This window comes from Zerene cesonia, chromosome 2 (assembly GCF_012273895.1).
Source record: "Zerene cesonia ecotype Mississippi chromosome 2, Zerene_cesonia_1.1, whole genome shotgun sequence".
NCBI classification, from domain to species: Eukaryota; Metazoa; Arthropoda; class Insecta; order Lepidoptera; family Pieridae; genus Zerene; species Zerene cesonia.
This window is the reverse complement of record NC_052103.1, coordinates 2,929,408-2,942,447: the sequence shown is the minus strand read 5'-3', so window position 1 is coordinate 2,942,447 and position 13,040 is coordinate 2,929,408. Positions and strand designations below refer to the sequence as shown.

At 37.6% G+C, this 13,040-nt stretch overlaps 1 protein-coding gene across 1 annotated transcript in view; it reads right to left on the bottom strand.

Annotated features, from left to right (window-relative positions):
* Positions 1-320: 320 nt before the first annotated feature.
* The window catches only part of LOC119835463 (RIMS-binding protein 2), a 26,364-nt gene continuing 13,644 nt past the window's right edge, over positions 321-13,040 (bottom strand). Inside the window, exons 5-22 of the mRNA XM_038360293.1 lie at positions 12,273-13,033; positions 12,066-12,186; positions 11,821-11,998; positions 11,593-11,725; positions 10,818-11,008; positions 10,359-10,562; positions 9,490-9,687; positions 8,663-8,857; positions 8,233-8,487; positions 7,200-7,259; positions 6,196-6,285; positions 5,286-5,501; positions 4,818-5,048; positions 4,295-4,525; positions 4,001-4,163; positions 3,373-3,531; positions 2,439-2,512; positions 321-1,397 (exon numbers count right to left, since the gene is read on the bottom strand). Of these exons, the coding sequence (XP_038216221.1) occupies positions 1,026-1,397; positions 2,439-2,512; positions 3,373-3,531; positions 4,001-4,163; positions 4,295-4,525; positions 4,818-5,048; positions 5,286-5,501; positions 6,196-6,285; positions 7,200-7,259; positions 8,233-8,487; positions 8,663-8,857; positions 9,490-9,687; positions 10,359-10,562; positions 10,818-11,008; positions 11,593-11,725; positions 11,821-11,998; positions 12,066-12,186; positions 12,273-13,033 (3,832 nt within the window). The 3' untranslated portion in view covers positions 321-1,025. The remainder of the gene's footprint in view (positions 1,398-2,438; positions 2,513-3,372; positions 3,532-4,000; positions 4,164-4,294; positions 4,526-4,817; positions 5,049-5,285; positions 5,502-6,195; positions 6,286-7,199; positions 7,260-8,232; positions 8,488-8,662; positions 8,858-9,489; positions 9,688-10,358; positions 10,563-10,817; positions 11,009-11,592; positions 11,726-11,820; positions 11,999-12,065; positions 12,187-12,272; positions 13,034-13,040) is intronic.

The following is a 13,040-nucleotide window of genomic DNA, read 5'->3' as shown; positions in this document are numbered from 1 at the left end:
TTACCTTACATTTTCTAAATTTAAGAATGTTTCATTATTTTCTATTGAATATTTCAACTGCAAAACGGCACCTTTCAGATTTAAATCATATAGGTAACACACGAACTCATGTTGACAAAAAGTTCAGCTTTTAAATTGTCATTTAAATATTTGCAACACCACTATAAACTTTATTATAACATAATGAGTTAACATCAATAATCAGGAATGTATTTTGTATTGCTGAAATCTATTTCTGCAAGGACGGTTGCAGAATTCATCGAATGAATCGTAATGGACAATTTGATGGTAACATTCAACAATTACTTATATTTTTTTTTATTTTATTGAACAAAGTTATAGTTTTGAAACATCTAATTTCTATACTTAATAAGGAAATACACACCTAGCGATAGAAAACGTAAAGTGGACACGTGGCCTCTAAGCCACGAACGTTAATGAAAAGTCACGAAACACTTAGAAAAGATTTTCTTAAACAGATTTTTCAGGTCTAAATACAAAACGGAATAAACTATACAAAGAAAAAAGCCGCCCTATACAATATTCAAAACAGTACTTATAACTCGTTTTTCACCAGACTACATTATTAATACAAAATGTTTAAGTGTAAGCGTTATAACTATACAGAACGGCTTTTTTAAACAATCAAAATACTTAAAGTCTAATCTAACAGACGGGCAGAGGTTCAAGAGATAGAAAACATTACGATACGACTAATTCAGGGTTTTAACTCCAACCGTGCGTTATATCGAGACTGCACTAACATTTGAATATTCACTAAACTGTGCGTTTATTGAATTCATTATTAATTATATACATCATTTATTACAATACATTTATGTAACGGATATAAATGGATTACAATAAGAAGTTCGACGCATAGAGCCGAGTCATTTTCCGGACAAACACAGCAGTAGATCCTTCCTTTTCTGAGGATTTTATCAGCTATGAGGATCAGAAATGATCGCAGAGAGCGATGCGAGTGAAATGGTAAATTTAGGGCCCTATAGGCCGTACCGCCGACATTATTTGCCGCCGAGACCGAATTTCATAAAGATGAGTTCCTTACCCTTGCTAAGAATATCACCGCCGGGGGCGGTCATTTCGGAGAACTTTTGCATGAGGTTCGGTTGTGATGTGGGTGGTTGTTGCTGTTGCTGCTGTTGCTGCTGCTGCTGCTGTTGCTGCTGAAGTGGTTGAGCGGTGGGTGCGGGCACGACGGTGGGGCCACCGCGGCGCGCTGGGGACGTGCTGACCGCGGTCGTGGTGCCCACGGGCGGCATGGCGAGCGTGGCCGCCGAGCCGGGCGACTGAGTGGGCGTGCCCACGTTACCAGCGGTCGTGCGGGCGGTCGTGGTCGCTGGTGGCTGTGCGTTCACGCCTTTCCCCCTCGCCTGCTATATTATTCAAGCACAATATGGTTCAAATATCCTACAATCCGATCTTTCTAGCTGACTGATAGCTTCTACAATGATTGAACGATCTGAGATAATGGTTAATTGAAAATGCGTACAATATATTATGATATGGTCTTGAAATATTATATATAGCGAACTGAATCAAGCTTTCAATGGAAACGCCCAAATGGGTGCTATGGTTTGATTTTAATGAATGTACTTTTCGTAGATTTATATTATTACATAAATAACATTTTTGTTATTTTATAAAGTTGAAATAATCGTTATGAAACAATCATACATAAATATTATAAAGTTTTAAGTTTAATAAATAATTTCACTGAAATAATCACAAATTCGTCATGCATTAAAAATATCTTTATAAGTATATAGAATTAATAACATGCATTGCCATACAAAAGCTGGATAGTTTACCAAACAAATTAATAAAACATACTTAACTTCACATTCGGATAAATCTAAACATCGATTTGAATGAATGCATGTTAAAAAAGCCTATTCATGCTAAAAAATCACAAAAGCATTTAGATCAATTCCGGATATTAGACGAGTACATACTACAGGTAATTAAACAGAGGTATATTAAACAGATATGTTATCATAAAACTAGATTATAATTAAATAATGTATTCGTCTAATAAGGGACCACATTCACAAGCCTAACTGTCTGTTGACGTTAGTGAATGTTGATGGGAAGTAGACAGCTTTTATCAAATGTAAGTGAAGTAAACCACTGTGTTGTTTGTTCTAGTTTCGTATGATATGCTCCAGTTATGATATGAAATCTAATAATGTGTAAATAGCTTCAATGGATCGTTTAGATTTGTGAGCCAAAATGCTTTTCGGTTACGTCACCCTTTCTACTGGGCGTAGATGAAACACAAGATATAATAACTAAAAGAAGGAAAAGTAAACAGTGTAAATAATAAATCTAAAGATATGATAGTGGTCAAAAATAAAGAGGCTAACGTTGCATATCGAAATTGTCGTGGGTCAAACGTTATAAACGGCAATGTTTACCTGAGCGTTCGCCTGTTCTTGATTACTGGCGCTTGTGTTGTGGTCTAACTGAGAAGGGGGAAGAGGGCAGGCATCTAGCAAACAGACAATACACACAACATATATAGTGACCACAGACAACCACGTAAATCTTGGATCACACATCACGCACATCTGGAATCTGTGCATTTCTATGTTGCGTGTATTTGACCGGCCTACCCTGCGTGCCGTGACACATCTCAACAAAACAAAGTTGTGATAAAACAAAAACAGAATAGGAAGACGATAGAGAACGCAGAAACAAAATAAAGTTGCCCTCTCTGATTTTTGTCATAGTGAAGGTATCGTGTAATTGTCTCTAGGTACCCTCGTGTTTATACAAAAGTTAACGATGTCTGTGACTGTGTAATCCAAGATAGTGTTATTCAGCAAAGTGTACACCAAGAGTCTTTGTGCTCCGTAGATTGCAACCGGACTCGCGTATTATATTTAATCTTGGGAACGGAAACGGGGTTTATGTGTAGGAGTACAAGTTACTTCGAATTTATGCAATATCTAAATGATAAGGAAGGGCAGGAAAAGTTTCAAGGTGACGCTACATTATCAGGGTCAAAGATTTCAATAGTTGAGTGATAAAAGGGTTTAAGGATTTCTCTTTTACAAAACTCGCCAAGCGAGTCCTTTTGCAATCGCTAGAAAGTGTACGGGAGAGATGATAGAGGTAACCAGAGTGAAATAGCTAGGCGGATCAGTAGTCACATAGCAAGTCCAAGGTGCAAACATGAAACACTCAAAGCTCTTAGTGATCAGAATTAACCCTGATCGTCAGCCGGACTTACCTACGTCATTATAAATTAAATTTCTCTAACAAAGAGATTTACTATAACAGCGAATATCGAAAAGCCTTCGCGGCTCTACACAGTACAGTACAAGATAATTTGGTGTAAATGTATACCTGTTTTCCGATGTTGATTTCTTTGTGCGGGTACAACATTGTCTCTGGGGGGTGGGGGAGGGCCACGCGCCCCAGGACCCGAGGGGACGCCTCGGCCTCGGCCCGGGCCCACCCCAGGGGCACTGGTGCTGGGGCCCATCCCTCGACCACCCGGCGGCCCTGGAATTAACGGAAATTGTTTCAGCTAACAGAAATTGTAACAATTTTAATTCTGTGTAACACTTGGCAATATATAGCAATAAATTATATAACTAGCTTTCCAAACGCGGCTTCGTTCGCGTATACTTAAAATTGTGTATTCCTGCGAAGGTGTTGGTACAACGATAGTTCATCGCGTCAGAACAGTCGAATAAAGATTTTTTTGGGATGGAGAAACTTACTATTTTGAACCGACTCCAAAAAAAGGAGAAGGTTCTCAATTGGACTGTACTTTTTTGTATTTGTTGCCTCAGAACTTTCGATTAGATGAACCGATATTTATAATACTTTTTTTTTTAAAGCTTTCGGTGTTTTGTTAATAATTATTGATAAAATAATAGGTATTCTAAATATTCATCAAATGATTTCTGTTACTTTTCTATCTATTCTGTTATGTTAAAAATGTATAGTAAAACATTCAAATAATTACCTTGATTACTTGGTCCCGCTGGCGCATACTGATCATTGGCTTCTGTGAGGAAATTACTTGGCACCAGACCCCTAACACCGTCAATTTCTGCCATGTAAAAACCATCATCGTCCATATCACCGTAAACATGTATAATCTGACCAGTTTGAAAACTTAGCTCTGCCTGTAATCATGTACAATTATATACTTCAATACAACATACATTCTTTTTTTAAAAACCAATATGCAGTTAGGATTTTAAGTATACAGTTTCTGGCTAAAGAAACAAATACATACAAGTAATAAACGACTTACATCAGCGTCAACATTAGGACTGAGTTCCTGTGGGTCGTAGTCATATAGTGCAATCATGCGTCTCACCGGCTGGTTTGCGTATGCATCAGTCCACCGATCTCTCGGTTTCGCCGACACTTGCCCGGTTGCTTCTTGCTCGGACACTTCAACAACCATGTTGTGAGGGACATAACCTCTACGACCTCTACACTCGCCCCAATAAAAACCGTCGGCGTCCTTATCACCCCACACCTGCAATTAAATAATAGATTTGTTTGAATTCCAATCTATTTAAAAGTCTAGGAATCTATTTTTCTTTTGATAACGGTATCATTTTTTTTGTATTCATTATTGCCATTATGAAGATCTTATGAAACAGAACCTCGAGAAATTTCTGCAAAATCTTAAGAAACTAATAAACCAAATTTCACAAGTTGACAGATCGTGCAAAGACAGTGTCTGTTAGGTTACCTACATAATATATTTATTGAGATCAATTTAACATCCCCTTCATGGTCATAGCAATGTGTTAGAAATAACATACTTTTATTGTGTCTCCTTCACTAAATGGCAGTTCTTCATCACAACTCTCTGGGTTGGGACTCATTGTTGCTGGATCGTAATCAAACAGTGCGATGAAATAGCGGCTTCTTTTGGATTGTGGATGGCCCTGAGGCGGAGGGCGACCTCCCGGCGGTGGACCTCGCGGCCCAGCTGGAGGTACTCCTCTAGAACCATATTGCGGCATAGCACCTTGTTGTACTTGTTGCTGTAACTGTAATGAATGATTGAATGAATGAATGAATGGCAAAACATGGATATAACGTAATATAAATCAATAGATAATTATCATTTAAAAGATTATTAAATTGAATCTGAATCGAATGGAATTACTTTATTTAAATAAATAAATATTTAAATTTATTTGTCTTTATACTGTGCACATAATTTGAAGTTTGATAATTTTATAGGTTCATTCATTAGTGGATATTTAAAGTTTGAGTGTCATTACCTGATGTGGATTAGGAGGGCGTCCTCTCTCATGATGATTCCTCGGAGGTTGGTTTTGATACTGCTGTGGCTGCCCGGGGTAGGTGTTAGATTGGTTACTTGGGAACTGGGCGCCCTGTTGAAAGGGGGGTTGCTGCGTGCCATGGAAGGCTTGTGTATTCGGGTACGGCTGACCCGAAGGCTGCTGCGACGCTTGTGCAGGTTGGGACGGCTGCTGCTGACGTCCGTACGAACCAATACATTAATAAGGTTAGATTTTCCATAACAAAGCCATCAGCAATTCATCAAGCTTGTAGCCATATATTTTACCTGGCAGTATGCATAACAAAGCAATAAAAGTTTACCTTCTTCTTTATAACAAGACATTCCGTTGACACTAGTCAACCCCCATGCACAACGAAAGCCTGCGTGCAGCTTTTATATTGAAAATCAAATCGTCCATAGCAGAGGGTGTTCCCAAAAGTGGTTCAGCTTTAGATGCGGATAAAGAATGTTTCAAAGTCTCGTATTTTATTTCGAAAAGCTTAACAATGTTAATCCATAATCTCATAAACGATAATAGTCACGGAAAGGGCAGAAAAATCACTTAAGAATCTAAGCCAAGACAGCATGCAAGGACAGTCATACAAACACGCTGCGCATGCTTTAATGATGATATAGTGTTGTTTCGAGTGCTTTTGTCGGGGATGTTATTTTCCTAAAACTTCGAATGTTGGCTTGCGGTAGTGAGACATTATAAAATATTGGACAGTGTTGGACGTGGTTGTGTAGTGTATCAGACAAAGACGTGAAGATGTACACAGACAACGATAATTGGAAATCGTGATTAATCGACACACAATTAGAAAAGACAGCAAAGTGAAAGTGTTAGCACATGAAGAGCACATCGATGGCAAGAAGAGAGCGCAGACCTGCTGACGGCGCCGCGAGGTTTCGTCGTCTTCGCTGACCTGCTCCACAGCACCTTCTTTAGTGATTTCGATGGCTGGTATCCCCGATTGCTGATATTTACCACATGGTCATTCAAGAATTTAGAAAAAAAAAAACATGATTCGAAATTTTATAATGTAGTGAACATGATGAAGTCAATGCTTAGATTCCTATTTATGAATCAGAATTTGACATTAAATATTGCCAAGCATATAATTTAAATGAAAGTGAAAGAAGAATAAGAAGAGGCGGCGGCATGAGGCAGGTAGAGCGAGTGAAACTGCATTGTATTGTAGAGAAGCTGAAATCGATATGAAAGTTCGCTGCCGTGGAAGCGTTCCTTTGTTCAGAAATATAACCTTTGTTAAAATTTCTGTCAGCGTCAATTCATGTGCGGTCGATTTATGATCGATGTTTTGCGTGTTCAAGTGATAATCGGTTTAATGACTTATGATTTGTTTGGTATGAGTAACAATAAACTATCATAGGATCTAAATTGTTTAAGCTATATATTTTCAAATCTATGTAAGTCTATAATATAGAAAGCTGTCCTTTTCCTGTTAGCATATATTTGTATTATTATTATACCTAATATAAAGCTATGGGTACTTTTCTATGTTAAATATATATTATCAGTGTTGTGATTATACTTTGATTAAGAAAGTACGTTGTATGTAAACAGCTATAACGTTAATTTTCTGCTACGGTTATAGTTTTTTCTACCATAATTATATAAAAGCATACTCAAAGAAAACTTTTATCATGTATTATTTGTAAGATGACTACTTTGTATAATAAAATACTTATATAATGATTCTATAATAAAAACGGGCACACTGTGAAAAAACAATAAAAATCAACTAAGAACTAAAAAAAAACACACTCCCAAAAAAATTGTAGAACGCTAAACAAAAATGGGTGTTATAAGAATATTATAGAAATAAATATAAAAGATATAAATAAAAAAACGTGTAAAATTCCTTACCGAAGGGGTTATTTTGTCGAATATACTCTTTAGAAGGCCTGTGCCGAATCCGCTCGTGGGCTACGAAAAGGTGTATAACAGTTATGTGAGAGAAAGAGGCAAGTTTAACTTTAGGTGGTATGACATAAGATGAGCTTGATGAACGGGTCTGTGTCACAAAGTACAAGCTCTTTATCTGTTCTTAGTATACAGGTATTGTTGGTGTCGTGCGTTGTCGGGTATCGGCCAATAGCACTAGAGACTACTGATCTAGTCGCAAGCAGTAGGTATGCAAGTTAATTTTGAACGCTTCGAGCCGAGTGCACAGCTATACACAATGGCACGCGTGTTGGTACCTAGCGGCTTGTTCGACCGGCACTTAGCTACTTGACGTCAAGAAGGTATCAGCGACAGAATCACAGAAGATTAGTATAAAGAGTGCAATTTGCAACACTGATGTCATGTGACCAGCAATTTGTACAGTTGAAACAGTTTCTCTGGATATTAATGTAACGAATAACAAAGAATCACTCAAATCAAATTGCTCGTCACGTCGTAAAAGAGCAAATGACATTTAATTTACAATGATAGCTAACACAGAAATTTATTATTAATGAAATTCAACAATAAAGAAGCTCAAATAATTACACAGATCAACATGACAAAACATTAATTAAGTAAATAACATGAAATGATATTCGAAACACACATATTATAGACAACACTGATCTGCAAACTAAATAAAGTACATAGAGCTGTGCCAAAAACATTTTGATAAAATGGTAATTAAACTCTATAAAAAATAAAATACTATGTATGAAATTTTTACGGGATATTTCAAAATTTATGGCGCAAAAATTATAAATAATTAGTAGCAATGCTTATTGCTGTTCATCAATATTACATAAAAAATCACACTATAATATATTAAAATAAATGAAATGGTGTATCCATTAATTTAAATGTTTAAATAAAATAGATTTATGAAAGGTTTAAAAATATAAATCATATTAATAATGGAAAATTCTTTTAAAATATAAAAATAGATTGTCACCTGAGCTGTTTGTTGATCGTGCCTATTAGCCGTTGGGAATATTTCTTTGTCAGAAAGGTTTTCGTCATGTTCTATCACTTGTTGTTGCTGCTGATAAGCCTGAGGGCGCTGCATTCGATAACCTTGAGCTGGTTGGTTAGGAACTTGACCTGGGGGACCTCTCGGAACTCTGGACACGACACCTCGAAGAACTGCCGGAGGAATAGGCGTTGGTTGGCTATCGCTTGACTGGCTGTCACGAGATTTAGTACGAACCTGTAATGAATAAAAAATAAATTTAAAGACCATGAAAGTGTTCAAATTTCTTGGTTTATGTATTGGCATCTGCTTTTGTGCTTTATTTATACATGTGTGTTTGTAATCGTATGAAGCGTATACTTTAATGCTAGTTAGCGCTTGAACAGCCACACTAAGCTAAACAGAAACTTACGGTGACGCATTTAGGATTGAGGCCGAGCAGTTTGCCAATATCGATGAGAGCGTGATCGCCGGTCGGCGAGTCTACGTCGGTCACCTTCTTCCCGTCCGCATAAACAGCATATCCAGTGACAGGCCCTGAAGCGGGTGGGCGAAGCACTGGCTGCCACGTCACAAGCAGTGTACCGTCTTGGGGCCCAGCTTCCACCTGCGACACCGCACCAATCACCACCAACAATCCAGCAAACATCTTAAGGCCAATTGGTTTACGACAAATGTGTCAGAGATACTAATAAGCCACATTGAGGGAGGAATCGACATCACACAGGGTACGCTAAGCTAACAACGAAGTGAGCGACGTCAATATAAATTTCTCCTGACGCTGGATTTATGGTTGCGATTGACGCGACTTCTTCGAGATACCCATTGTGCCTCGTGCTTTGAGGTTGTGACTTGGGACGGGGTGTGTATGTTATGTGAAAGAGTAAAAGGTAGGGTATATCACACACTTCGTGAATTTCAGAAAGCTATAAGTCTCAGGTGCGTCTGCTATTTTCAAACATTTAAATACGGTATGTCCCTCGTATTTACATTTCTAAACTCTCTCCTACTTTGTACTTTAATTTAGTTAAACAAATTTCACACAAAGGTTAATCTATTCATTTAATAGTTTCATTACATAACATACCTATTTATTTATTAATAACATTAATAAAAAACAATATAAATTGTAAGTAGTATGCTTCAGTGATCGGGAAGTTTGAGTGTGGAATGTGAAAAAACTCCGACAAAAGCATGCTCGATCCACATCATGCTATCCGTCTATTTAAAAGAAATTACCATTATTTCGTTTGGAGGATCTGGAAGACCTTTTGGCAGAGTTCTAAAGTCTGTATATGCCCCTGGCGCTTCTTCAATGGGTATTCCTGATGGAGGCCCGGCTCTCAAATGCTTAGCTCTTACTGTTACTCGATATTGGGTGCTTGGTGATAGGCCGGTGATGGTATGACGGTATACACCTGGCTTCACAGTTCGAACCTATAAAATATAACTATATTTGAAAACGAACATTCGGCGGTAAGGTTGACCTACAATATATTATATTAAACATATATCGTATATTCATATCTATGTCAAAATGGGTCCCTCCCTGTTTTTCTTGGTCACTCCTGAACGACTGTGATTTTTTAAATATTTAATTTACGATGTTTATGAAATATTTTAAAAAACTAATCTAACTGTTCTCCCTTTATCATCCGTTTGACATTTCACCCGCAGCACAGTCTAATAATAATGTAATATAAACATAGACGCTTGGATTAGTTTACATACATGTCATTTCAAGCAGCCCGGGACACTATTTAGGGAATATTAGAAGGTACCTTATATATTAATTATTGTTTATCGTAATTAAAAGTGATATAATATACGTTGTTAATCTGGTAAATACTACTTGTGTTGTGAGAGATTGCAAATCATCAACTCGTGGTTCTGCGTTTCATGTCTCTTTCATAATGTATTTTTGTCATTGTTAACCTGTGGCATTCTTTTACGCAATCAAACGCATGGTATTCTTTGCTGTATCTTTGCTCTGTGACCGACGTTAGAACAACGTCTGTCGGATTATCTATTTCGTAATAAGCTTGACACAATCTTCAGAAATGCTTTAATATCCAAGGAGAATGGGAAAATAAAATTGTAAAACTCACTTCAACATTGTTTACACAAACTACATGTTGGTGATTGGAATTTGCTGGGAGCCATGAAATCACAGCCTGCGAGCAGGTAACACCACTGGCCCGGACACACGTCGGACCCATGTTAGCTGTGTCGCGCCCAATGACCATAGTGCAAGCTGCATCTCGTGATGTGCGCCTTGTCACCGTCACAGATCGAACGCTAATTCGATGCGGCTGTAAATTTATTATTTTTTATAGACGTTGGCATGTATGTGCTGTATAATAACATAATTAGTGACTGTTTCAAAATGTATTTTATCTCATAAAGATATAAAATTCTACTGTCGGATACAATTAAAACATTAATTATTATTTTTTTTTTTAAATAAAACAAGTATTCCTCAAGGTCATACTCTTCCAAACACTCTATGTATATTCATGATATAACATATTAAAACATTTCAAATGTTTAAAGTTAAAGTAGCTTACCCGATTAGAATCTACTCCTTCTACTAAGGCCCGCGTACGCTCTGTAGCTTTGACTGTTGTCTTCAAGACGCCATCGACGTAGACGTGGTAGCTTTCTATGTTCGCCTGTTGCACTCCCTCTGGCGCCGTCCAACCAATCAGCACGGACTTGTTCAACTGCCTCTCGAGAGTAAGCTGGCGCGGGGCAGGAACTAGTGACGAGAAAAACAGCTTGGCTGTTCAGGTCCGAGGGCAACCGCGTGTGGGAGTGTAGCCAGGCAGGCGAAGTGCGAGTGATATGCGATGAAGCGTGCAGCGAAGTCCGATACAAAGGGATAAGGGGAAGGAAAGGACAAAGGCTTAACTATACGGGCATCCTCTAATAAGTAAACCTTTGAACTGGTGATGATTAATTATAATCAGTATCATACTTGGTATATATTAGGTTAAGCTCAGGGATCATACACTTTAAGTTTAAAGGTATACTCTTCATTGGATACCCACTATGACCACTATTTTGAAATAAGGGTATTATAAAAATTATTATTTAAATTTCTACGTATTCCCTTGCTGCTACGGTATATATACGGTACTCCTCTTTTTAATTCAAGAATAAATTAAGAGTTCTTATGTCTAATTATTACTCTTTAGTAAAACTAAAATACCTCTAATGAATAAAATTTATATTAAAAGCTATTGTTATTAATCTATCAGCTCTACGCTATAATATGATTATAAAATTCAATCGAATGTGATAAATATGAAAATTAAGAAAATTTATTTATCAAAACCTTACCATTGTCGTCATCTTCAGATCCGTCAGTAACATCTGCAACTTCACTTAGGCGAGCCACGTCACGACTAAGAGAGAGATCACTCACAGCAGTCGTAGCAGTTTCATCTGCATCTCGTAACGTCGCCACGACAGCCTACAATTAGGTTATTTAAATTACCATCATCTTGTTGATTATTACCTGCCTACATAAAATAATATATATACACGATACAATAAATATATTGTTACCTGATGAAATTCTAAAAGATCGTCTCCAACCAGTCTTTGAACAAAATTTGAAGGTACTAGTCCCCGGCGACCGTCTAATAATTCAGCGTCGAGCATAGTCGCATTTGGATCCGGTGGACCCCAAACCAATAGATAATCTCCAGAACAAATCGACAGTTCCCCTTCCGCACTTTCGATACTAAAATATTAAGTCACATCAATCATTTGCTAAACATTATATCTCACTATTATAAATTGATACATACTCAGGAGGATCATAAGAGAATCTAGCGATGTAAACACAGCAACGGCCCTTGCCTGGGATATCCAACATATCAACTTGAGCTTCTGTGGGTCCACCACCATTCATATAATGTGTATTACGAACTATAATAGAATAACCAAAGTAATAAGACATAATCTTTAATAAAATAGAAATACCACAACTATACTATATGCACTAAAAAACTTACCATCCATATCTAACATATTATTTGGTAAAAGTCTCATATTTCTCGGACCTCTGTCATGATATAGACTCGATTCTAAACCTCCTAATCTATCTGGAAATTGGCTATCTAATCCTAAACTCCAGCTTGGTTGATGAGGAGTTACCGGAGTGACTGCCCTTATCATAGCTGGATTATTAGTTCCATATCTACCTAATCCCAGGTCAATTTCATCCATGGGTTTAAGTTTAATATTCATTGTATTGGTTCCTAAGCCACTAGTTAGAAGAGGATTTGTATAAGTACCCGTTCCAGTTCCATATACACTTGTGCTCGTAAGATTTGTATTCAGTCCCCCAATTTGAGTGCCACCAGTAAGATTACTCAATGTATTACCAAGTGCACCAGTTAGACTTGATTGTATGCCCGCAAGAGTACTTGTTAGTCCACTTGATAAGCTTGTCGGTACATTATTCAAACAACTGGGCAGACCTCCTCCTGCCATTGTTCCCGTTATCGCAGTTCCACCTAACGAACTACCCAAAGTCATTCCAGATACATTGCCAGATAAATTTTGAAGGTTTGATTGCAGTCCTGCTAGAGTGCTAGAGATTTGGTTAATATTATTAACAAGGGGTGCCGTTACTGGATTTGTGAACGTGACTTGATGAGTATTAGAAAGCCCAAAGGAAGCTGGTACAGGATTAGTATATGAGGAAGGATTGTGCGCACTCATGGAATACGCAACGGAGTTAGAACTAGGAGCAGTAAACTGTGCGGTGGCATGCAATG